Source organism: Drosophila simulans, chromosome 3R, assembly GCF_016746395.2.
Source record: "Drosophila simulans strain w501 chromosome 3R, Prin_Dsim_3.1, whole genome shotgun sequence".
In the NCBI taxonomy this organism is placed as follows: Eukaryota; Metazoa; Arthropoda; class Insecta; order Diptera; family Drosophilidae; genus Drosophila; species Drosophila simulans.
This window is the reverse complement of record NC_052523.2, coordinates 8,456,070-8,482,957: the sequence shown is the minus strand read 5'-3', so window position 1 is coordinate 8,482,957 and position 26,888 is coordinate 8,456,070. Positions and strand designations below refer to the sequence as shown.

Sequence of the window (26,888 nt, the reverse complement as noted above, 5' to 3'; positions counted from 1 at the left end):
TTAAAATGAATTATTTAATTGGAGCGAAGAGGGAGTTGCAGGCCCAGGGAATTGGGTAAACCAATTAAAATGGCCACTGGCCACGTCAGTTGGGATATGCATATGCATATTCGGTTAGACACAGATAGGTACAGCATAAATCCATTTATAATTAATTTTTACAAATGAATGCGATAATTAAATATGCGCGCATCTGAATCTACACGCTTATCAGCAACAAAAAGTTACAAAAGCTGCATATATTCGCCAACTAAATGGCCGGCAAAACAATTAAATTACGAATTATAAATAATTCTGGCTGCATTCTGGATGGACGCATTAGGACATGGAATCTCCAGTGAGTTTGATAGATTCGCTTAAATTGCAATTAAAGCCACTAAAACACCCCATACTGATAACAATTCGGCTTTTAGTTGGGCTTAAAGATTCCATTTAATATTGTAGATGATACAAACATAATCATAATACATGCTTACACCTCCATACAAGTATATATATATTTAATTTTTTTAACACATTTACAATTTATTATTGAACCTTACAATGCAGCTTGGCAAAAGGGGGGAATTATTGTTTTAGATTCTATTATTACAGCTCGTTTTGGGAGTTCCTCCGGTTGTAGCTCCAGCTCCAGATCCAGCTCCTGCTCCAGTTCCTGCTCCCGCTCCTGCCATCCTGACCCAGTTTGGGATCCTGCGAGAGCATTACCTCGAGTACAATGTATATAAGTATATATATGTATATATGTATGTTCAACACCTTGGTATTCGTAGAGGTAGGATAACAATTGTCAAATGTTCACTGAATGTGAGAAAATGCATTCAATGCATTTCGTAGGATGCGCTTAGCCACTCAAATAACAGATGAAACCGCTCTCGGTGGTTCGGTGTGTTGTGGTTAAGTGTGTTGTTTTTAAGTGATTTTCTTTTGGGCGGTGGCAAGTGGGTGGTGGATGTGGAAGTGGATTGGTGGATGGTGGTAGGTGGAAGAGCTTAGCATACACTTGAAATACTGCACTGAACAATTAATAACCAACCAGACTATAACATAGAAATATTCATACTTAAATTATTACAATTTTCTACCTTAGACAGACGATCGAGCTTGAGACGCGACCTCCAAATTGTTGGGTCGCTTGAGTTGCTTGATTTTGGGTGCGCACAACTTACAAATAGTATTCAATTAGAAAAAATAGATGTATATTTTTAAGTACGTAGTGTTTAGGTTTAGGTTTAGGCTGGGGACTTGTGAGTGTTTAGTGTCGGTTTAACGTTTTGTACATGCCCAAAAAACTTTAGCAAAAACTTGAATATCACTCGTATTTATGTTAAAATTTGCAATTTTCAAATTCAATTCTCTTGCATGAAATAGGTTTTACAATAAACTTTATAAACGCCATTTAATCAGTTATCGATATAGTTATTAATATATATGTATATGTATATATTACGCGCGTATGTATACAATAAAAATAGGGAGATGCTTAGACTACGATTTTTACAAAGCCTATCGCATGGGCATGCGTCCTCATTGTTGGAGACACATGCGAACATAAGTGACATGACCCTTGAGTGGTTTGTAGATTATAAATTCGATTAATGCGCTTGGATTGCGGGCGGGGATCGAATCTCAGATGGATTAACTCGTACACCTTACAACACCATGCGTATGTAATGTAGGTCGGTAGTATAACTTCATGATCTAAGTTTGACCCGTGTTCGATTCAAACAAACTTAGACGAGAATGGGGGATTTAGATGTACAATTAGTCTGCCTGCTAAGCAATACAAAAATATCTATCGTACTTTGCCGTGGAATCGAGTTCTTTTCCATCTCCATCAGCGGTGCGATCTGTATGTACATTGAAAGTGCCTTCCAAATCGTGATTTGGCGCAGGAGTCGTAAAGGTTCTGTTTTTGGCACCGTACTGAGTAGCCAAGTAGTTGGGGTGATGATGGTCTTGAGTCACACAATACATCAGATGCCAAGCCATAAGTCAATCAAAATTCATCTGTACATCCGTCCAGTTCGTCCCTCGGTCCGTTGAGTCCGTCAGCTAATCCTACTAATTTCCAGCTTAGCAGCTGCTGTTGATCTCTGGCGATCTCGACTAATGCTCGGCCCATAAAAACCGCCGGTCACTCCATTCGAACGCTGGCCTCGGACATCCACTGAGGCGATCTCAGTTGTTGTTCTTCCAGCGCGAGAGCAGGAGCCTCCAGCGGTTTTTACGCCTTCTGCTTCAAATTTGCCATATCAATAGATGGTTGGTGCTGTCCTCGCGGCCAGCGATCTCGCTCAGCGAGTTGGCACCGGAGTTGCGGAAGTCCTCATAGCCATCGCCGCCGGAAATGATCAGGGTGTTGTTCGTCTCCGACTTGGATTTGGAGTGCTTGATGGACCTGCAACACATAGTTTTTGTTAATTATATCGCTACTTTCTGTCACATTCTCAAACTTACCCCTGTTTGGTGTACTCATCGCTGTTGGAACTGCCTGCATCGCGACCTCCGCCTGCACCAGGAGCAGCTCCCTCCAAGCCCGTAGTCTCCACAAACGTGAGGAATCGAACGTGTCCAGTGTGACCATGAGGAATGCCTGTGGGCACTATGTTTATGGCACCCTTTTCGTAGCCCTGCGCCGGTATGGTCAGCAAAACACCCGCACTGGTCCCAATCCAAATGAGATCCTTGCAGCATAGCAGCGATGTTACTCGCAGGCAGGCCGCCTTGTGCTGGCGGATGATCTCATCGCAATTGGATAGCATCTTGTTTACGGCGGGGGCGAGATTCACTTCAGTGACCAGTTGGTGGCTGCAATTGGAAGGTGTTACCCTGACATAAAGCCAGAGGATATAGATTCTACTCACGTATTGGAATGGAAACACTTAATGTGCGCTGAGTTCTGAATGGATATCCAGACATGATTGTTTGAGACTGTCATATTTGTAATCGGCTTCGAGTCCGATGAAATCTGAATTTGATTAACGACCTGGTGGATATAAGAATCATTTGATGAGTTCTTCAATGGGTAGAAGGAATGTTTTTCTTACTGTTAATGTCTCTACGTCCAGCACTTTGATGATGCCCTGTATGGAACACCATAGTCGGCCGTTGACGTTCAACAGCTTATTCACCGGACTGGTGACCGTGCCTATGGACAGGCAATGCGATGAGCAAGTATTCCAGGAGGTGGCTAGATGATTAACCAATCGTTAGACTTATTCGTGGGTTCTGCAATAATAAACACATACCACCATCCCTCAGGTAAACGCAGATATCACCATTAGCTAATGATACAAACACACGATTGTCCAGGTACCTAATCGAAATAGAACATATAAATAACTATTAAGTTATTAACTTATTTTAGTTCTGCTTACAAAATGGAATAGACGGCCGAATGATGCTCGATCTTGATGCGGTTTTTCTTAATGCGAATATTGTCAGTGCTATTATAGACGTGGATGCAGCCGTCTTCAGTGCCAATCCACATGGTTGATTGATTGCTCTCGCCCTCCTCGGGATTTGAGTCCTGTGGGGCAAATGAAGTAAGTCACTGGAGCATTCGCAGAGTGATTGGCCACAACTCACCTGATGCCCATGATATGAGGGCGCAGGACTGGGTACCCGTTCCGCTAATGTGGATCCTGTGCTCCCGGCGACGTTTAAGGAGGCGGCCGCAGCCTCTGTTTCATCGTCGCTGGAGCTTAGATTCAGTTCCAGCTGAGTATCGCTGCCGCCTGTGGTCGCAGCATCCGCGGGTTCACCACCAGCCACCGGCGTAGGTGTCGGCGTCAGCTTTTTCTTTTCGGGCGTCGCCGTGGCCGATGCGGAGGCACTTTGGAAACTGGGTGAGATGCTCTTGCGGTAGTCCCTTAACTGCTGGGTATAGCTCTGTGGGGTGTTGCGCTTATCCTTCTCCTCCTGGCCGCCGGATCCTGTCGGCTGCTCGCCACTGCTATTGCGACTGGAGGCCGCCGAACTGTACGCCGGCACGGAAGCCACGCACAAGATGCGGGCATTGCACACGCCATTGCAGCTGGTGACATTCGGCTCCGGATGCAGCGACATGATGCACACCTGACCCACATAGCCATCGCTGTTGCACACCCATACGTCCCGATTGTCACTCAGTGTGGCTGCCGCACAGGTGAACTGAAGGCCAGCTCGGGTCTTGCGAATGGGTATGGATGTAAGGAACTCGGGAATTGGATGCCGCTCCAGGGTGGCAGCTGCAGGGAATTGCGATATGTTATACTTATTCAATGTGGATGAGGTGCAGTTAAATTACTTACCCAGCTTCTGCTTGGCCTCGTTGAAGCTTTCCTCCCACTGAGTGCGCTTCTCCGTCTTGCTAAAGACCACTGCCAGCTTCTGGTTACCATTTCTGAAAAATAAGATAGATATAATTAAGAATAGTAACACTAGTTTAGGTTTTGCTAATTTCTAATTTAAAACCACTTACGGAGAACTGACTGTCAGCTCGAGCATATTTAGTTGGGTGTCGTTTGTCTGGCGTTCAGAGAGCTGTCTCTGCACCTCGCGGTGAAGCTCGCGGATTACATCCTCCAGATACTGATGCGGGTATTTAAGGGTGACGGTTATATCGGTGATTTGTTGCAGCTTATTGCAATCTTCGGCCAAAGTCTCGATTTCGCTGACGATGCGCTTGATGTTCTCGTCCTTGGCTGCAAAACAATAAACAATAGTTCGTTAAAGTTCCGAATTTTTAAGATCATTAGCTATACTCACATTTGACAATCTCCAAGCAGTCCAGCGAGATCTTGGTGAGGAACTTGTACTTATTGGTGTCCAAAGTGGTGGCCACAGTGCCCGGGCAGATGCTGCTGTTCGGCTTACGGATGGTACCGCTTCGTTTCTTGATGCTCGTCAGGACGAGCAAATCGTTGAACAGGAAGAAGCCTCGATCCTTGCGCGCTCCTTGTCCCGAAGGCATGGAGACCAGATCGAAAAGCAGAAACTGCCTTTCGGGGGCTATAAGATCGGTGATGCCCTCGATGACGCCTTCTAGTTCCCGAAGCGTGGCCTCCCTCTGTCCATTCTCCATGATCTCGCGCTCCTTGCAGTTGATGTGCACCAGTATATCGTGGACTAGCTTCAGCACATCCTGCAGATGCTTCGTGTCTGGATGATCGTGATCCGTGTGCTTAATCAATCGCTGGAAGAGCAGCTCATAGCTGGAAGCAATAGATTTTCTTAGTTGTTGGTCCTTCTTCAAATTTATATTGTAAATAACTTACTTGGGAAACTTTTGCACGGGTTTTATGAGCAGATTGTCTAAGGTTAGCTTGCCCTTGTGCTCTCGAGCGGTTGTCTCAAGGAACTTGGAAAACGAGGGTCGCTGGTGCTTCATGGAGCGTATGGCATTCTTTGCCCTATTGCAGTTGTTCACAAAGGATGTATAGACCTCTAGGACCTCTAGCTTCGAGAACTGTGAGAAAGAACACCATTATTAGAACAGTTGGCAATATATAAGTATTGTAAACAATGTTAATCTAGTATCAAATGATGGGTTTGTTTTTTCACTTGGTAGCTAAACTGAAAGTAGTCAGATAGACTTTACCGTGTCCATGAAGGCATCACCAACTTTCTGCTGGACATCCCAGTCATCCAAGCGGCTCTTCAGGTCGCTCAGAAACTTTTCGTGAATCTCGAGAATGTCGGGTACCATGAAGAAGATCTCATCCACAGTGCGTGTATCTATCATACCGGCGTGTTCGGGCGCCTTGAGCACTTTCAGATACTTGACAACGACGGTTTGCAGGGACTCCACGTAGGATTGCTCATTCCGATAGATCTCCTGCACCACATAGGTGCGTGTGTCCTGAAGAAAATATACATTGCAAAAGAGATTAGTATGGATTATAGATTGTCACTTGGCTAAAAGGTAGTTGGGGGTTAATTGCGACCAGACTTACGCCTTCATAGCCGCCCAGATTCCATTTACTACTAATCTCGAACTGCGCTCGTCGCTCGGAGTCGTCCTCCGAGTCGGAGCAGGTGATCGAAGTCATTTTCTTCAGCCTGTCGCACTTGTCGTTCTGATAGACACTCCCGGCCCCGCCCCCTGAACCGGCAGCCGCCCCGAATCCCGCCTTGCTCAGACGCGCCACCGTTGTGGTGGCCATCGAGACCGCCTGCGAGACACCAGTGTTGATGTTGCTGCTGCTGCCGCACGCGCTAATGTTGCTGCTGCTGTGCGAGTGGGTGTTGCTGCTGCTGTTGCTGATGTTGCTGCTGCTGCCACTCGGCAGCTGTTGCATGTGGGCGGGAGCTTGGGGGAGCAGGGCGGCGGCAACGGTTTGGGAGGGCGCCGTCAGGGTGGCCTGCAGATCTAACAGGCTGAGTCGCAGATTCTCGCGATTGTGCGACATGCTCGGAATGTGTATTAAAGTGTTCTTTCTCCGCTTTCTTTTTTGTTAACTCCGTCACTAGTTTAGGCCTCTTTTTGTTTCACTGCCGCAACGATACTGATTTCTTAAAGCAACGCTGAAGCATTCTGTGTGTTTTATTGTTGTTGTTTGTTGGTATAAAGACAAAAGCGCACGTCTGGCCTGGCTTAAACGCCCAAATAGACTGAAAGTGCAACAAGCGACTGGCTAGAGGCAAATTGCAGCTGGACGAGGATGTTGCACATCCACAAAACAGACACCCACATTCACTCACTCGCGTGGAGAACAACCTGCGTAGTCGGAAAGTGGGAGAACCACTTGCCCACGTTCCACATGCCCTGCACTTACACTCAGAACATCGAAATACACTACGGATATTTGTTGGCAAATATAAACAAATAAATATGCCGGAAATTATTGTTAAGCATTTCGAATGTATAGAGTAGGAGATGACACACATACAGATTCAGATAGATTTACGTAACGAGTTCACATACAAATCTTACAATCGTGGAGAGTGGATAGTTATTTTAATATACATTCAAAAGAAAATTAGTTCATAATTAAGTAATTGGTAATTTAACTATTTTGTCAGTGTAAGTAACTACAGAGAGTCACAAGTCACTCACTCACAGGAACAGCCTTGAGCACCCCGCCCCGCCCCTGCACCTCCTCCTCCGTTCCAGCCAGCCCACCGCCCACCGCCTGCAGTTCGCGCGTGTGTGCGTGCGTCTGTGTGTGATTTGATAATGACACTGACCATGTTGTTGTTTGCCTTTGCTGACTGAAGGCCAATAAGGCGCAAAGGAAAAACAAAGGAAAAGCGTGGGTTGGGTGCAGGAAAAACACACAGACATTTATGTATGGGTGCGACATAAAAAAAACCAGTTGCGGTCTGTCTGTTTTCTTGTTTTTGCTTTGAATCACGGACTAACTGCTGTTCAGCTGTGTTTTGCTGTTGCGTTTTAATTGCCTGATTAGGGCAACAACAAAAGCCAAGCAAGCAACATGTTATCACACACACATTCGCACGCTCGCTCACACCTTTGCATATGTGTGTATGTGTGTTTATGGGGGAGGTGAGCGTGTTGCACAGTTAGTTATGTAGCCGTACTTTGCAGCATACATTTGTGCGCAGTTTAGATGGCCGTTGCAGTTACCGTTATACGCGAGTGGGTATATGTGAAGGTTAGAGCAGTGCAGGCTGCAAAAGCCACACAATTCCATTTTACATTTTACAATCACACACACACTACGCACACATACATTCATGGGGGGCTGACAGGTAATTGATTTGCTCTCTCCACTCCACTCCTCTCCGCTACTCTCCACTGCTGGCCTCTCGCTCGCACTCGCTTCAGTTACGATGGCTAAGTTGAGAGTTTATATTTGCACTCAATGTATATTATTGGCGTAACGCGGCGCAACAAGAGGTTGGCCTTGTGCACTCAGGTACACATATACATACACACACATGTACAGCGAGAGGAGAAGAAAAATTGAATTTGGAATAAAATGAAAAGTGATTTTCATCTCCGCCTTTTCGCCTTTCGAGACATTTTCCCACGCACATCACCATGCATTCCTTTTTCCACCTATGCAAAACACACACACACGCAGACACACAAAACACTCCAGCGATAAATTATTTTTCTATATTCGGTTACGTTGTTGTTTGGCAATTTACGATTTGTTTTAGTTATTTTTCACGTATTCCGATTTGTTTGTTGCTTTTTACACGCCGTTAGCGGATTCCTCGCTCCACAAAAAATAAATAACAAACGAACGAGCGAACGAAACATGAACAATTCCGCCACACAATGGTCGTAGAAAAGCAAATAAGAATTGAAACACAGCGCACAGTGGTCTCCTTTCAGCCTTCCGCTGCTCTGCCGCTGCTGCTGCTGTGGCTACTGCTGCTGCGACTATTGCTGCTGCTGCTGCGCGGGAGAGCAGCTACAGTGGCACATCCCAAATCCAAAGGCCAACAACAGGAGTGCGCGATTCCGCCACTCGACTCAACCAACACATTCCATTGTGCCATATACACACTTAATTTCCATTTTTCATATTCCAAGCGCACTGAAAAAAGAAGCCAACCCCACCAACCCCACCACCCCCACTCCAAATGGCACCCACCACCCACCGAAAGCGGAGAGAGCGACGGATAGTGGAAGAGAGAGAGAGAGCGCGGAACGCTGGAGAGAATCGCGTTTAAAACAAAAATCATACACACACATCAGCACGAGTATTTGGCAATCAGGAAAACGCGCAAAGTAAATTTAAGAATTTCGGTTTATCTGCTCTATGGCCAAACATCAATTATCCATGTGAACCGAAAGCAGATCGTAAACACACTCAAAACATTGTGTAGTGCGCTAGTCTCAGCTGTTAAGGCCCCATTGGAATGCCATGCGTCGCGCTCAGAGAGCGGCTGATGTGGGTTTTCCCCCGATTTGCATGCGACAAGTGTCCGAAAAGATAATGTGAAAGGGTTATTTTTATGCCGGGATTTTTCTATACTTTTCTTAAGAGAAAAATAATAAATCAGTAAAGTATCCGTTTTCTCCTTCACCCGTTAAAAAGTTGTATCTTTAAGATAAACTTAAGATAAGATAGGAGAAGAGAAGATAAACTTTAAATAAGGCATCAAAAACATTAAAGCATCCATAATGTTTTCGTTATTGGAAATTCGGTTAACCAAATGCGTAACTAAAACGGTTAAACACACACTTTAGGATTTTAAAAACTACTCCTACTAGTTTATAATGATTTTACTTTGTACGCCCAACCCAATTTACAGCACGCATCAGTCAGTCTACTAAAACTTGCTGCCAATGTAAAAATAGTATGCTGCAACCACTGTGCCAGGAACGGATCGAAATGGAACGAAGGGATTGAAAGAAAGGAATGAAACAAGACGAAACGGAACGAGACTAACACACTAACACACATTTCCAATGCGCACCGTTTTCTTTATTTTCTGTTTGGAGCATGCGCTTCGAAATTCACATGGCGCCGCTGCCGCTGCTTTCCCTCTGCCGCTGCCTTTTCCTCTGCCCACACCCACAACATGCACTTCCACTTAGCAAGCACAACAAAAAAGCGTGAGAATGTCAGAACATGTGAGCGTGTGGGTGAGAGTGTGTGCGACAAGGCAGCTGGAATAAAAAGGGTAGGGAAGAGCGAGAAGAAGCTAACGATCGCTGGGAAGCTTTTGACTGAGAGTAAAAGAGAGAGAGAGAAAGAAGTCTACTTTCTGGAAAGATCCACCATTTTGAAACCTCGCTTAAAGCCAACAGATTATAGCATACTTAACTGGGCCGTCTAAGCTCAGCTGATATCAAATTCAATCTATTATATTATATTTAAAATACCTCCACTTATAAATCAACTAATATGTTTATTCAATCTAATTTTTCTCGGGACATTAAGTATGTAAAACGCTAAGCATTGGCAGTGGTACAATAAACAACAAGCAAACAATTCCCTATTCGATTTTGAGTCATTTTAGTGGAAAAGGGGGACTTTCCCTTGAATAGTCGTGTTAAAGTATATTTTTGAAAATAGTCTTCCGAAAACTCTACTCAGAACTGATTCATACAGTTCTGGTTACTTATTGCACTGGGTTACCATATAACAAAATCTGATATCGATAAAATTGACTTACCGCTATTGTTTTCTTCCGCTGTTCAGAAATCATGTTCTCGCTAGAACCCTTTAGTAGTTCGGCCAACAAAGCGGGCGTTGGCTTCAGACCTGCCTTTCCGCCTCCTCCTGATCCCGATCCCGAGGCTCCTCCAGCCAGTAAGGCATTTTTGACAGCCTTGTCGCCAGATCCAGCATCCAAACTGCGCTTGCCAGCATGATGATGACCATGGCTGTGCCCATGATGGTGATGGTGGTGCTGACTGGGACGCTCCGTGCTCATCGATTGGCTGCGTTTGCTGTGGTTAGATTTAGGAGCCGGAGCTTCGGAGGCAGCCCGCTTCATGTGGTGCACCTGGTCATCCAGTTCCGCCTGACTCAGATTCTTGGCGGACACAGAGATTTGGGCGGTGGCCGCTGAGATGCCCTTGCTGGCGTGCTCCAGCTGCGAGGGCGTGGAAGCCGCACGAGCATGAGATGGCACTGGCAAAAAGGTACTTGTCTTTCTCACCCGCATTGAATTGGAGTACTGTGGCAGATTTCGGGAAGGGCCAACCGATCCACCAGCAGCCACACCAGGAACTGATCCACGCAGGTGCAAGCTGGAAAATGAAGATGGTTATAACAAAGCTCTATAAGGACGTTAAGGCTTAAACTCACCTGTCCGTCTCTCGCAGCTCCTCCAGAATCTCTTCAAAGTGCATACGGTTGGGCTTCTTCATCTCCGCCTCCAGCATCTGGCCGTAAGGTCCTCTGAGCGGTCGCTTTGAAAACCTCTTGTAGTCGTAGTCGCCGCTGCTGGGCGTGGGACTGGAAGTGATACGCTCCCTTTCCCGCTCCCGGATAGCCCGATCGCATTCGTTATCCGAGGTGGAATCGGTGCGCAGATAGCTCAAGCTCCGACACGAGGCATCGTCCTTTTCCTCGCTGCTGTGGCAACTAAAGTTGCTTAGCAGCTGCGCCTTGTCGCGTACCAATCCTCCACTGCCCCACGATGGCGAACCCTTCTCCAGTTCGGGGGTATTTAGTTCAAAGGAATAGGAGCTCTGCGGACTGCTGATGTACATTTGCGAAGCACCAGGGGTGTTGGCTTCCGGAGATTCGGGTTTAATTGCATTCAGATTGGCCACACTTATGTCCAGGGCTAGACCACGTTGCGGTGGCTCCGTGGGAGCTTGCCAGTCCGCATTGTCTATGTACATGCCCTTACGTTTGGTCGACTTATCCAGATGTCTACGTTGCCGCTCATCCGTACTGTGTCGCGGCGTGGCTATGGCCTCCAAGGAGCTCCTCAGATCAACATTGGCCAGGTCCAGATCATCTTGGCTGTACTCCCTGATGTGGCGATCCATTGATGTATTCCTCGCCGTGGTGGCCACCTCTACTTGCGGCTCGTCCTCGATTTTGGCCAGTTCGTCGCCTTCTTCCGAGGAGCGACTCACGGATATGGTGGGCACCAGGTCACTTCTCACGGCTGTGGTCAACGTGGACGGCGTCTGGGAGATTTTGCAGGCTGCATGCGGAATGGGTGGCTGTATGGTCTCCGGAACAATGCCGAATTCCTCGGGCGCCACCTCCACCCATTCCTGGGCGGGTGTCTCCAGCCATTCTTGGGCGGCACACTCATAGACCGGCACTGGGATCTCGCAGGTGGTGGCCGTTTGCAGGAAGTTATCCGGCGGGGCCTCCAGGGGCAACTGCTCCTCCATCAGGGTAGCCAAATTCGGAGCACTGCCACTCACTGACGAGGCGGGTGGTGTTATCTCTACTACTGGCTGTACAGGCGGCGGCACCTCCTCCTTGATCAGGCAATCGGTTTCCGACTGAATGGTATCCGTGAGCGATTCCATAGTGGCATGTGCGGCTATCACACTGCTAGCGGTGGCCACCGGGAACAGGATGCCTGAGCTGTCACTCGCTGCCAATTCGTTGCTAAAGATGTCCTCCTCCTGAATGGCGTCGTGATCCAGCGACTTCTCCTGTCCGTAGTTCAGATTGATACTGAGTTCGGTCTTTTTGAGTGGTATTCGCACCCAACCGGGATCCGGAGGAGCAACTTCCTCCTCCCTGGAGTGCGTCGGACTGGGACTGGGCGCCTCGATGGCCTTGTCCCGTTTTAAGCGATCTCTTAGAGCTGATAGAGTGGACTTGCAGTCGATCTGCGAGAACGAAACGGATCGAAATGGGGCTGCCTTGTGCGCGCTGCGTGAATCCGGCCGTGATGCTAGCGCCGTGCTCTCGAAACTGGCACTGCTGCTGGCAGTGGCCGACGCATCTACGCATCTGCTGGCCGCAGGTCTGTGATTCTGCTGCGCAGGTGGGGGCGGGGACTTGGACTTCTCGCGGTTGCTCAACATGAAGGCCTCCAGGTTGGAGAGACTCGTGTTTGGCCGAAGGGAGGCAAATATACGGGCAGCGGTGCTGAGACCACCACCACCACCACCACCTCCACTGTGACGTGTGGTGGTTTCTTCGCTGGGCATCCGGAGGTGAGCGCTGCCCGCTTCCGACTCCGAAGTTTGGCTGGCGCCCGTATCCTGGCGCTCCAGATGGGATGTGCGCGGCTTGCGGGGTGGTGGCACCGGTGGCGGCGGAGGCGGTGGCGGAGTGGGCGTGGACGAGGCGCGGGAACTACTGCCACCGCCGCCTCCTCCCCGCAAAAGTTCCGTTAGCTCGCGCAGACGCTCCGAACGGTCCGACGTCTTGCGCTGCTTCTCCGGACCGGAAGTAGATGACGGCGAGGAGGAGGACGTGGACGCGGAGGCGGCTGCCGCTGGTGATGATTTACGCCCGAAGCCGAGGCGCTGAAAGCGGTCCAGGGTATTACGTCGTTTCTCCATTGTGTGCTAAAAATGCGGAGGGATAATTCGAGTTAAACGTTTATTATTCATCGACGGATTGCTCGGCCTGCCCGGGCCCATTATCCATTATCCATTCCCCCCTTTCCCCCCCAGCCTCATGTCTTTTTATGGACTAGCTGTGGGCGTACTTGTGAACCCACCCCCAACCCACTGCACCCCGCTCACAAAATAAAAACAAACAAATCGCTGGCAATTCAATTCGATACACTGAAGCGGCAGCAAACATTGAGTCAACGTCAACGCGGCGTATGTGTAATATCGACAAAGAGATTTTGCTTTCCCGCAGGATCGTATGGGATATACGGAATGCTAATTGGAATGAGCATAAGCATTATGTATTTGAATGTCCGGAACCCAGCCAGCATGATTATATTAGGCGCCCTCTCATCCCCAGCGTCATTATATTCGCTGCACAATGACACACATACCAGCCAATCCACGAGAACACAATGTAAGGCAAGCCAACACGGTGCTCTATATATATTAAGCCGATTCGATGTATACATACGCACACAGTGATATTTTTAGTATAAACAACAGATCTCAGCCGCATATATAAGAGTACGTATTCCACATACGTATTTAAATCCAAATACATGTAGGTATATGTATGTATGTAGGTGGAATATACAGAAAATACAAGAGATCTTTGGGACTATGACTGGGAATGAATGAGCAGACAGGCCAACTTACAATACACTGCGAGGAAATCGGACAATCAAAAGTTTTAAGATATGTCGTACTTGAAAGCCATGATAACAACATATAATATGAAATCATAAAAGTTGCCTTATATTTTATAAATATTTTTTCGATTTTAAATTTCCCAGTTATAGCCACCTATTTCTCACAGTGCACGCATTAAAAAAATTGTACAAACAACACAAAAGTAGAGCAATACTACCAATGAAATCTGTGGTGAGCAGAACTCTCGCAAGCAACACAAATCACTGGCGAAAAGCCCACATTCTCCCGATCTCTCCGATTGAGCAGCAGAACGTGCCGTTTTCAGGTGGTGTCCATCCATCCAATCGTACATATATGACTTATTCTCTGGCAGAACTACAATCTCCAAGAGATCTATTCTGGCCCATTGAAGGCGAAACAAACGTACGAGTAACTATATGATATATGGGATCAATAAAATCGATCAAAACAAAAGGTTTATGGCTGAAAATTGCGCTCCCTGACAGTTTGGTGATGAATGGTGGCCATCGAGTTGCGGGAAATGCAAATATACATTTATCTACATCTATATCTGTTTAAGGTTGATATTCTCTTGCTCATTTCTTCCATGTTGGGTGCTTACTATCTAAGCTGATCATATGTGCTTTCAAATATGCCTATAGCTTATCCCATTTGTTATAAGACATGTCTCATTTCATTTATTTGAAACTTACCCCGTTCTCCTTGTTAACCTCGTATGGAGCATCCACATGGAAATTACAGTGGCAGGGCAGAAGAATATTGTTTAGCTTGACGTGGTTTGTTTGCTGATTGTTGATTTCGCTCGCAGCACTCACTTGGTTCAGTGCATTGCACCCACGATTGTGCTGCAGTGGTAGAGAAAACGAACTATTCCGATCACTAATTTTCTGGTTTATAACATTCGCAGTCACACGCGACAAATCGGTGTACGGATCGTAAGGAACTTTGGGTTCTGCGTAATATTGTACTGGCAAACGCGATTCACTCAGTGACTTGTGCACTCCGTTGCTCTTTGCCACCACCACTTCCGGTTCCGGTTCGGAGTCGAAGGTCAGGCGACCGTGTCGATCATAACAGAGCGATCGCGGCCCCTTCAGCGATCCCCAAGTGCACTCCCCACTCGCTCCAAAGCGGCAATTGTAGTTGATGTTGTTGCTGAAGTTGCCCTCGAAGGCATGGGTCTGGTAGTCCTTGGGGATGCAACAGCTGTTCGCCGGATAGATTCGAGGCGGAAAGTGAGTGGGATTGGCAGGTGGCTGAGGGTGAGGGTGATGATGATGTTGCTGCTGGCAGACCAAACGGCGGGTCTTCAGAGCGGGTTCATCGGATGCAGAGGAATCCACGCAGACACGCGGTTTCGGAGGAACTGGCGGCGGATGGCGATAGCTTCGATAGCTAACGGTGGCACAGGAATTGTAATGTTGCAGATGCTGTTGCTGCTGCTGCTGCTGCTGTGACAGTTTTTTGTCAATTGTATAACAACAAATGGCTGGTGACTCGTCGCTGATTTCAGATGACAGGGACAACACTGGCGATGACGCGTCTCCCACTGATGTTGCTGCTGCTGCTCTTGCTGTTGCTGTTGCCGCCTCTGTTGATTTTTCCGTTTTCGTTGTTGATGTATTTGGCTGCCGCTTTTCTATTTCTATAACCGGCGGCCGCACAACGTCATCGTCGTCGTCAGCGGCATCCTCATAATGAGCATCGACTAATACGCGCCTCGTCGAATCGACTTCCTCCCCATCGAAGACAAAGCCAAACGACGACAAATCGGACACTGAATCGTAGTCCCCAAACGGCAGCTGCTGCTGCTGCTTCTGCTGGTGCTGCTGATGTTGCTGCTGTTGCCGCTTCTGCTTCTGCGGATGAGGCTGCTGTGGCTGTTGCTTCTGGCGGTCCATGGAGCTGCCAACTTGTTGCTGCCTCTCGCCACAACAATTCTCGCAGAGAATCCGTGAGCTTTTCGCAGCGATGCCAGGAGATAGCTTTTGGTGCTGCGTGTTGGCAAAGTATTTGGCAATGGGATCGTACTCCTCGCCATCGTTGTTGTTATTGTTGTTGTTATTATTATTATTAATATTGTTATTGTTGTGGGTGAGATGCTGGTAGGTGAGCGGCGGATTGGCCCTGGCCTCCTGGCCCCGGGCGATCATTGATCGTTCGCCTGTCTGCCGGCGCGGCTGCTCCTCATTCCATGAGAGCTTCTTGTAGCCCCGTCCGCGCACCACCCGTTGGCCCAATTGCGGTGTGGTTGGCAAGGAGCTGGACAGCTTGAGTGGTGCAAGGTGCGGCACCTGCTGATCGCCTGTGGAAAGGTGGTGAATGTAAGTCGAGTTCGTGTTCTTTTAGCTTCAGATAGATGTACTCGCAATCTTACCAATGATTGCCTCCCCTTCGAGCTGGATAGCTTCGCTATCGACGGTCCGCGTCGAGTGGCGCATGCAACAGCAGGATATGAGGCGACTGCTCTTGCTCCTTCTCCTCACCGCCTGCTCAACTTCAATGGGCTGTGGTGTTCTCGAGCTTGTTCTCAAATCGCTGCAAAAATAATGCTATTTTTAGTATCGTAAATATTTTAGAAGTCGTTACGGCAAAGTGACAAACATTCAGCTGCATTGGTTATTTTTAGCCTTGGCTTATTTGTATATCTCTTGATAAGCTTAAAATAAACCTGGACAAGCATACAATAGTCTATGTTTGGTTTAACACTTTTGAAGATAACTATAAAGTAAACAAACAACTGCGATGTTAGAATGGTTCAAGGTGAATTGGTAGAGATAATTAATAAACTCATTCCAGGCATGCAATGAATAGAAAACTTATTTTGTCCAACAATACAAGCGACTAATATGCCCCGCGTGGTTAAATTAGTTACAGGATATTGCAAATGTTCGCCCAAAAGCATGCCACAAGCACTGAACTCCCAATTTTCATGCAAATCAGCTGGAAAATCGCTTTGAATTTTCACCTCCGCCAAGTGTTTCCATTCTCATTGCTCAGATAATAGGTTTTCATCGGAAGATCATCAAATTTTCCTCGCGTGGGTAAATCGTATGTAATATATCCCTGACGTGCCTCCGGCATTTCTCGTGATCCAAAAGATATAGAAGGCGATGACAGCCCCAAATCGGTCGAGTGTATTCGCAGTAAAGTTCAGTGCCTCAGATATAGCACATACAGCCCATCTATTTTTATCTGGTGCAGCGCATACTTCATTCCCAATCCGATCGAGTAAGATATGATATTATACCATTTCAATGGGTGCCTTGCAATGAAAACATTTCAAAATCTTTATTTTCAATACATTTAATAAATACCTTAGTAATTTATAAACTTTAATAATTTAAAATCATAAAAATGTAGGAAATATTAAATGAGGTTAACCTTCTACAAGAGCTTTTCAATCAATTTAATTATTATTAAATTCCATGTTTCATATGTGTTTCTGTTTCTATCACATAATTAATGAAGTTGCTGGGGATGACAAGTAATTTCTGAATATATTTTTTAATTACCACCGCTATTTATGATCTCTAATGAAAGCCCCAAAACCGACCGGCAGATAATCACCGCCTTGGCCCCAGCTGCAGATTTGCCACCTTTCGATTTCCTCCAACGGACCCGAGTGTTACGCATGCGAATTTTTAGCACAGAGCTGCTAGTCAAGCCGTGACCATGACATGCCCCTCCTTGTGGCCACACTATCTGTGGCACAGCCACTATCCGTTGCCTGTCATTAAATATGTTTTGGTCGGCGGCTAGCCCGTTTTTGTTGCATCCACTGGCAACCACTGCCATCCACTGTCCATTGTCTTTCGGGGATTGGTTACCCGAGTTGGCCAGGCTTTTGTTTCAGTGGAAGACTTTTTCTCTGCCTGGCTGCTGTTAGCCTTCTTTTTTGTTTTCTTTGCCGAACAAGTGGCTTTCCTATAATCTTAATTGATGTTGAACAAACGGCAGAGCATGTTGCACAAGCCGGAGACGTCTCCACTTTTTGTTCGGGCCACAAAAATCGCCAGCAAGAGTTTACCATCAGCTACACATTGTTTAAGGAGAGATTTGCATGAGCTTCTCAGCTATCTTTAATAATATAAGCAAATCGTTTAAAGCTAATTGACGGAAGAGGTTGCAAAAAATTGTAAGTGGGTACTGAAGCCGTAAACAAAAGGATTTTATCAATATATGCACTAACTATGAGTAGGAAAAATCAATAAAAAATGGGAAATTGTAGAGATAAAATCCGAAAATCTTCTTTATCAATCGAAAACTACACACTTTTCGGGTTGTAAATATCACGCTGGTTGGGAGTCACACATTTGTCCCAAAAATATCATTCCGCCAGAAAACCAAAAATATCTTTTCCACCAGAAGAACACCGAAGATACTTTGAGTGAAAGATGCTCGTGGCGAAACAATTGCATGTCGTGTATGTAAATACAGTGCGGAACTAAAGTAAAAGTCTGGGAAAGCGCAACGTAAGTGCAACTAAATTATTATTCCAACTGAAAGCAAGTAAAAATAAATGAGGCAATGACTCTTTTATAGATCGTACCACTTTAATGGAATATATTGAAAGCCATTAGAAATGTATTTTTAAAGCTGTCAAAGCTCGAAATGTGTTTATTATTCAACTCATGCACAGTCAACCAATAATTATGAAACTTTCTGTACACATCTCTAGATATAAATGGTTGTGCCCGTGTGTGTACATAGAATTTTGTGTAAGGCATTTTTTAGCCGAGATTTCTGGCGTGTTAGGCCATCGGATACAAATGTATCTTTCGCAGCGTAATCACTCAGGAATGCAGATGCACAGATCTCGCCGCTGCGCGGCCTGGTCTATATTTATAATCCGGCCAGATCTGAAGCTGGCTTATCAGCAGCAGCTGGACTTGCACTTGTCAAAACGGCAGATACAAATGCACCTAATGTGCACAATCGCACCTGCGACGCGCAATTGGAAGCGCCTCAAGGTCGCCGGAATAATGAGATCCAACTGCGAGCAGCTGATTTAGCTTATCTAGTACTTCCAAAACAACTTTGGCACATAAATACTGTACAAATCCGTGAGTTTATTGTGAATTCTTTTTGCTGTACGCCAGCTTCTTGATAAATACCCAAGTTTTTTGAGTGTTTGCCCATGGAATACCTGGGCAGATAAACCACGCACAGATATCAGATCTGGTGACAAGGCAAAACGGGCGTCAGCAATCAGAAGTCAGAGATAAACAAGATGTAAGAATGACAAAAAATAATTAATAAATAAGAACCCTCTTGATAAGTAGATACATTATAAATAGTTTGTCGCCACTCATAAATAAACAAAAATTCAATTAAAATCGCACGCTGGCCAAATCTATATGGAGAACCATTAAAAAACCATAAAAGTTTTGACATGTTGCGAACATTTCGCTGTCAGCTGCAGAAGCGCTCCCATCTCATGGCTTCCATCTCCGAACAATAATAACAATTAAGCCAGCTCCTCAGCCCCCCGGGTAACACCTATTTTTTCGCTCTTTTTCGTAACTATTCCATAGGCCTGCCCTCCGCCGGCAGAGTCATTTTGACTGACACGTGACAGCGGGATCCGTGATCCGTGCCAGATGCCCATATCCATACCCATACCCATGCCCCCTGCTGCACAGCACCATTCCAGCATCCCACATCTTCGTCGGCATGCAAAACCTCTTTGTTATGGCCTTTATGATTAATCTGCACAGCTTTTCAGCGGCATATCAGCAACACCTCCAGCTCCGCAGTCCAAATGCGTGATGGGATTAGGAGCGCATCTAGCTGGGATCCCTTTCAATACCATTTACATGCACATAGCACACCTCCAGAGGTAGCTATTCCCAAGCCGATGCCCAGTCCCAATCCAGATCGCAAGCTGGAGGCGACAACAGCGCACCTACCATATCCATCGCTCACCTGAACTTGGACTTGAATTGAATTGAAATCAAGAGTGGCGTGGCCCAGAGACCTTGCCAGTCTCTTTTGCATTGCAAATCAAACGATTCTCCCAGTTCGTATCCACCATCATCATCACTTGTGCAGGCTGTTCGAGCTCTGTAAAGTGTGAGCTTGAAATCGTATCTTTCGGTTCAAGTTCAGATCGGTTTGGTTCGGAGCGACAAGGAGGCACGCATTAGAATGAGTCTATTGGATACCCGATACTAAACACACATAGTTGGGGAATGATCAGACTCTATAGGGTTGTTAGAAAAGCGATTACACTGAGAAGAACGTAGCCATTCATAGGTAACGATCTCTAGATACTATCCATCTTGGACCTTAAATACTAACTGCAGTTCAAGAAGTTAAGAGTTATAACATTTTTCCTGAATTTGCTTATCTTCTTTTACAAAAGCTTTATCAAAAAGAATGTTAGCCTTATATAGGGGTTTTTCCCGCAGTGTCTTGCATCGGACGAGTGCCCGTAGATCAAACCACAAAATCGTAACCCACACCTCGAGGCAAAGGCGGAGTAAAATTGGCTCTAGGGGCGAGGCGCGTAATACCAGATGCATTCGGCATTCGACTTAGGAACAAGCCAAAAATGCAGCTGGCCAAGATCGAAGATCAAATTATGTCAGTCAGTCGGTTAGTCAGTCAGTTAGTCAGCCATAAGCCAAACTGTCCGTCTGTCTGTCTGTCCGTTTGGGCCAGGCATTCGACATTTCACTTTTGATTTTCGATTTCGTACTTTCACGAGCCGAGTTTCTGGGTTTCTGGCGGAGTGACCCCCAGAGTTCAAGCCGCCTGAACCCGACTCAATGTAGAAGCGATGCAGATACAAATGGGATTGGGAATGGGCATGGGCATGGGCATGGAGAGGGAGTTCGAGTTGGAGCTGGAGCTGAGCTGGAGTTTGGGGCTGAAGTGGGTCTTTAGCTGGGTCTGCACAACATTCAATTAGTACATATTAAATTTGTTTGCCCGTTGTTGTTGGTTTCTCTTTTTTGTAATTTTGTTGGCGTATTTTTTTTTTTTTTTTTTGATTTCTTTGGCCAGTCCGAACAATGAAGCGGAACTTAACTCGATTTAAGTTTTTATGAGCGGTATTTTGTAGTTTGTATCTGCTGCCTTGTATCAGCAGACAGCGATAAATTGTGGTATGAAAGTGCACTGCAGATGCAGTGCAGGAAGACCCCGACTTGGAGTTCGACTCCAACTCCGATCCCAGATGCGCCAGTCGAGAGTCAAAGTTGAACAGCAACATGGACTTTAAAATCTCCGGCCATTGATTGTTACATCGATTTGGGTGATAACTCGGCGGCAATCAGGCGCAGATCGAAATTCAGCGAAAACGGGTAAAATCACTTTCATAAATTGCTGGCCATTGAGTTCTTTATCTAATCGGTACTTAAGTTGGGCTACATTTAAGATACTTTTTAAAGTGGGTTATTTCCGCATCGAGATTACCGGAGGTGGGTAAGTCAAGAAAAGTGAGGTGATTAAATTATATACATTTTTTTGGGTAATAAAATAGATATCTGATTAAAGTGGCTTTAATAAAGCAGAAGAAAGTGATATGGAATTCTTTTTTTTTAAGTTTCTAGCTTGCATTTCATAAGAATCCCAGTTTCATTGAAGATTTCAGCTATGCATAGCACTAAATACCTGATATAACTTAATCTCTCTACTTACTAAGAACTCAGCAACAGAGTTGTTATCTAATCAAATAGTAACTACGCCCTAATGCGAACATCGCATCTGTGAGATACTTTTCCAGATAATTGCGCAGAATGGATGAGCATTTAAATGAACATCCCCCCGTTCACTACATATAAGAGCTGTATCTATTTGATCCCCCAACTATGTTTTCAAATACACAGGTTGCATAACCCGGATGCCCGATTAGCCATCTGATATGAAAGCCATTCTCAGGCGCTTTGATGGATTTCAATTATGTAAGCTCCGTTTCCACATTGATATATGCACAAGGGTCGTTGGAAAGGTGGCCGCAGGAGGAGGTGTAGTCCCATCAAAGTTCGATCGTCGTCGTTTCCTAATTTTCGGATTCGGGTTCCGGACGCCAGGTTTTCGCTGCCGGGCCAGCCGCCCAGCCAAATGCTAAATGCACGCCGAGATGCAGATGGATAGCGTTTTGGGCGGTGTGGGCGTGGTCGCAGCTAACTACTGACGAGGTCGTGAGTATCACTCAAATTGCCTCGCCGCATTCATCATCGGACAGCGGCCGAAACAGAAACAGTAAATGTAACATGTGAGCATTGGGGTGGTCCCCAGATCTTGGTGAATTATTATGATCTACGGGTTCCCCCATAGGAAAGTCACGCGGAAAGTGAAAGCGGGACTCTTCTAAAGGTTATTTCGAAACCTTGGTCCACCAATAGTTAATGGTTATTAAAATATTTGGGAAGTAATAACCAGTATGTATTATACAGACACCTTCTGAAAAGTGTTGTGGAAATAAGTATAAAGATTTTAATATAATAAATGAATCTAACATATGTCTAAAAAAGTTAAAAAGTTACTAACTGATGTTTAACAAAGAGTTGTTTAACTTATTACGATTCTTTTAATTTCGTTAAGCACACTTAGTTATCATAATAAAATAAAATTGAGCATCCATAAAAAGTCATAAAGTGTGGGTCCACCCTAATTTATAAGACACAGACCGCAGTTAAAGTCGCTTTTGCTGCCCCATTGGAGCTGTTAGTTTAGCCGGCTGGGGGGCGTGGCCGTTCAGCGCTGAACTCCTTTGGCAGAGACGACGTCGTTATATACGAGGCCCCATAATGGGCCGAGCGCTCTGGCACATATCCGAATATGAGCTTGGAGGGACCACTTGTCCCCAGCGACAGTTTGCCACTTTCTCACCTCCCCCAGGAGCCGGGCGGAGCAGGAGGATTGAAATGGGAATGCGAATGGAAATGGGTATGGAATGGGGATGGGGATGGGGGCTGGGAGCAACCGATTCCCGACCAGGCAATAAAAGTTCACCACAGGCACAGGACGGGACGGGACAGTCGCCGGGGCGTTGGGAGGTCTGCAGTTGGGCTTAGCTTTTCATTACTTTATTTTCGAGTCTGGGCTCAATCTGAATCTGTCTTGCCAATAACAGCAATGCCACCAAAAACACCAAAAGCAACAACACCAGCCGGCGAGCGGGAAAACTGCACCGGACTCGCGGTGCTCGTTTAAATGCGGCGTCGCAATCGCATTCGTTGTTTGAAAATCCCAAATAGACAGACAGAAAGAAAACAAGAAATAAGTATATTACTCTAAAGGTTATCCAAAGTATTGCGATTCGGGGATACCCTACAAGATTACCACATGGTGCACATAATAAAGCACCACGCCTTTTTGTGGCACGATTGGAATGCAGATCGTATCAAAGTTACTTGTTGCTAATATTAATCATGTATTTTGATTTAATCTTTACTCTAGTGTTCCCATTCACAGCAAAGAATTCAGAATGGGAATATCTTCCTAGCCAAAATGTTAATCAATTAATCAAGATTATACAATCAGCTAATTTAAGCAACTTCTTCTGCCCATCTGACATTTGATACTTTTTTGGGGGATACAACTTAAACTCATGGATGCTAATATTAAACAGGTTTGCGGTGATAAGGGGGAATAGTTTGGAAATATTAATATTATTATAATAATAAAAGTATAAAGTAGAAGCTCCTCTGCCTCACTAATCAGCTGCTGATAATCCAAATGTGGCATATTCCATACGCCTTGACAAAGGGTATTTATAGGTCTTAGAAGGAAAACTAGGAGCGGAAGGAGCTGGCAGGGGCGCAAAGGAAAACAGAAATCGTTTTTGCGCAATCCTCACAGATCTGATAAGCAGTTAGAGAGCATTAGACCAGCTAGCACACACTCGCAAATGGCGAACGGCGAAAAACAGCCAGCAAACAAACCAATAGACAAACGGAGAAACACATCCACAGCAGGCCCAAAGTGTCTGGGCCAGAGTCTGAGTCTGAGAGTCTGGGTCTGAAGGCCCCAGCATCAGCATCAGCATCAGTACAGCATCAGCATCAGCATACAGCCAGCGTCAAGTCAAAATCCGCAAGCCCCAATCCCCAATCCTCAATCCCAACTGGCCCGACCGGGCTAACTTTTGAGTGTTGCAGCACTGACTGAGCTTAGCTGGCTGGCTGGCTAGCCCGGCTCCCAAAAGATCTCCTTTGGATCCCCCAGATCCCCCAGTTGCCCCGGTTCCCCCAAATGCCCAGCAATCCCACCAATCCAATGGCTTGAGAGTCGCGACGTAACATGCAACATTACATGCCTATAATTTGTTTTCACACAGCAGGACGTTTTCACTCCATAAGACATCAGAAAGAGGTCTTAAATGGTCACATTACTGCCATTTCCAACAGCGTTCAAATGTTTAGACTTCGACTGGGAATGGTACGACTACGGCTGCATCTTCTCCACAGTTCCAATGGCCGTGCCTTTTGGGCACATCGCTGCTACACAGCCTGCGGCCAATGCAATAATGTTTGCTAACTGTTATTTAATATAGTCATTATTTGGCCACAACTTGTCCCACTGAGCAAATGGCACTTCATTCCCCAATTTTCCAACGCATGCCCCGCGGCATCATTCTGCCGCATCCTCCGCGTTCATGCACCGTTCGTTGTTGCCCGAACTTTGGCAGTCGCAATATGGGTATAGTGCATCCTACACTTTAAGTAAACCGAGAGGATAAGAAATATGGAAATTTACAGAGAAAAATTTGTACTAAGAATATAGTTGGACTTTGTTAAATATTTATTAAGCAATAAACAAGCGTAAGAAATATTTCTAAATCAAATTTTATGAAAAAAATATTTTTTTTGAAAATGATACTAACTCTAAAAGCGCATTGGTATTTCAATCATAATGTCAAAACAATATTAACAATTTAGAGCCATAGTTTCGTTATTAAGTTAACAAATTCACTAAAAATATTTTCAATGTCTAATCTTTGGAGGAAATGGATGATTTGTATAACACTAAAGATTTGGAATGAAGAATTTCGCTATACGATTGATATTACATTTTAAAAGTAAATGAAATCGGCTTCTTCAATATGTTAACACCGATTTAATAGTTTTCCTTTTAATTTCCTTTTTATGTGGAATGGGTAGGTAGAGGTAATAAATAAATCGTGAGTTTAGTGTAACAGATACGAATTACTCTTGCATCACTGCACCGATGATCGAATGCACAAGTGCCGGGGCTGGTCATCTGCAGCTCCTCCCCCTGCTCCACCCCCGGCACCTCCTCCTGCTTCTTATCCCACTGCATCCCAGTCTATCTGACGGGGCATACGACCCCACTTCCTCCTGCCCCTGCGCCATCGCTTTTCACAACTGAGGCTAAGCCCCAATTTGGATTATTTGTAGACATTAAATAAGCTGCGGCCACTGCAAATGCTGGTGGAATTAAGTCGCGCCAGAGTTAAAAATATCCGCGAGACGTCTCGGGATTGTCCCATTGCGAGGTTCCTAGATCGAGTTGTGCCGATAAAGGTGCAGCTGCAGATCGGCTTCGCTCGGAGGAGCAGAGGAGCAAGGAGCAGGCGAGGATCACGATGGGAGGAGGGTGGTTGAGGTACCAGGTAAGAGGCATCTTTACACAATTCAATTGAGTGGCGGACGGGGCATTTACATATGAGCGCACCAAGTGTCCTTTACCGTTATGGCCAGGTAACAATATAATATGAGAGACAGCAAAACAAACAACGAAACAAAGCCAACTACCAACTACCAACTTCCAACTACCAACTCTGCTGCCCACACTAAACAAGTTAACATTAAGCGTCGGCAGCAGTCAGCAGTCAACACCGAACAATAACAATAACAATAGCAATAAAAATAAGAAACACGAGAGGAGGATGTGCGAGGGGGAGGCGGGGAAAACAAAACACGAAAAAGTATCTTCAAAATACACTTATGCTGTCTTTTTATGGCATATCTTTTACTTATTTGCCCGCACTTAAGTATCGCAGCTCTTTTCTTCAGATTTTTCCCCTTTTTATTTTCTGTTGTTTTTTTTTCTTCTCAATTTGTATTTGTATTTTTATTTTCGTAAATGAAATGAAATCGAAATATGGGTCGTCGGCGCGCAGTCTGATTCCGATTCCGCTTTAATTTTTTTTCGAGCCTCTCCCCCCAAAAAAACCCCTTCGAAAATCAGAAAAATCAGAGATGAAAAAACTCCTGATCTCGAAACACACTTCCACTTCCAACAAGAGATGCGAGCAAAATTTCGAGAGCATTATTGGCACGAATTATTAACCTTTTCTTTTGCCATGCTTCATTTTTTGCTGGGATCCAAATTGCTTTTTTTTTTGTGAATTTTTTTTCGGTGGTGCACTTTAAGCCCACATCTCTTTGGGGCGAGAAATTGGCCCAAACATTCATACAGCGTACGTATGTGCGGAATGAGCCACAATTCGGCACGAAAGATCGTTCCAATTGGAACATGAGACCGCGACGAGTGCACCTCCATGCATTCGCATTCGCACTCGTATTCATACTTATTCATAAGTCCAAAGAACTTTCACACAACTGGGTTAATGGCTAATCATCGAAAATGTAGGCGCCTTCTGATGTACGTACTTGGTAGGGGTATGGGTTTGGGATCTCGTGGAGCTGACCTTGCCCACGCAGTGTGGTTACTGTGCTATGCCCTTCGATTCAACTCGATTCGATTCGGGTTTTCACCTTTCTACCGTTAGGCGGCGATCACTGGGAAGTTGGAACACTGCGCACTATGTGCGTTTGAATTCGAATGCGAATCGCGCGGTTAATCCCACTGATAACTGATTCACGCAGCGCGAGCGACTTGGGCCTTTTTCGGCTTCTGTTTTGGCGCTTTTATCCGCGGAGACCTCCGAACACGGCCAAATGTAATTGCCAAATGAAGATCACTCCAACAACCGGCCCTGTACTCTGCCGTGTGGTTGTTGTTGCTGCAGTCGCCAGTCGACACATGGTGAATATTCGGATTCGGATTCGGTCAGCTCAGCTGCTCAGTGCTGCACAGTGGGACCGATCGGTGGTCAGATTGTGTTATTTTTGTTGATACTTGAAAAGTGTAAAACAAATTTTAAACTAATTCACAATTTAAAAATTAAATACCTAATAATATATACCAATTACTTATATAATTTAACAATTTTTAAAATATTTATTAAAATATACATTGCTGTACATTTGTTAGTTAATAGAAATATAGGAAATAAATATTTTTTAATTACTTACATGTTTCTACTGTACAGTGCTCA

At 45.5% G+C, this 26,888-nt stretch overlaps 1 protein-coding gene across 7 annotated transcripts; it reads right to left on the bottom strand.

Annotated features, from left to right (window-relative positions):
• Positions 1-407: 407 nt before the first annotated feature.
• Positions 408-26,627, bottom strand: LOC6727647 (rho guanine nucleotide exchange factor 17). 7 transcript variants are annotated; one of them, XM_039294588.2, is made up of 18 exons: positions 16,599-16,831; positions 16,008-16,168; positions 14,323-15,935; positions 10,722-12,907; positions 10,573-10,663; positions 10,084-10,506; positions 5,585-5,845; positions 5,262-5,452; positions 4,753-5,198; positions 4,466-4,688; positions 4,296-4,387; positions 3,592-4,232; positions 3,381-3,532; positions 3,252-3,319; positions 3,051-3,193; positions 2,868-2,989; positions 2,461-2,811; positions 408-2,401 (listed from the first exon to the last, which is right to left on the bottom strand). In XM_039294588.2, exons 1-18 carry the CDS (start codon positions 16,712-16,714, stop codon positions 2,242-2,244), a joined length of 7,440 nt encoding a protein of 2,479 aa, XP_039150522.1. In that variant the 5' UTR covers positions 16,715-16,831; the 3' UTR covers positions 408-2,241. The 7 variants fall into 7 exon arrangements, with proteins under 7 accessions (XP_039150522.1, XP_039150523.1, XP_039150521.1 ...); XM_039294589.2 differs by lacking the exon at positions 16,599-16,831 and adding an exon at positions 26,221-26,627 and having other exon boundaries at positions 10,084-10,663; XM_039294587.2 differs by having other exon boundaries at positions 10,084-10,663; positions 16,599-16,832.
• Between the last annotated feature and the right edge of the window lie 261 nt (positions 26,628-26,888).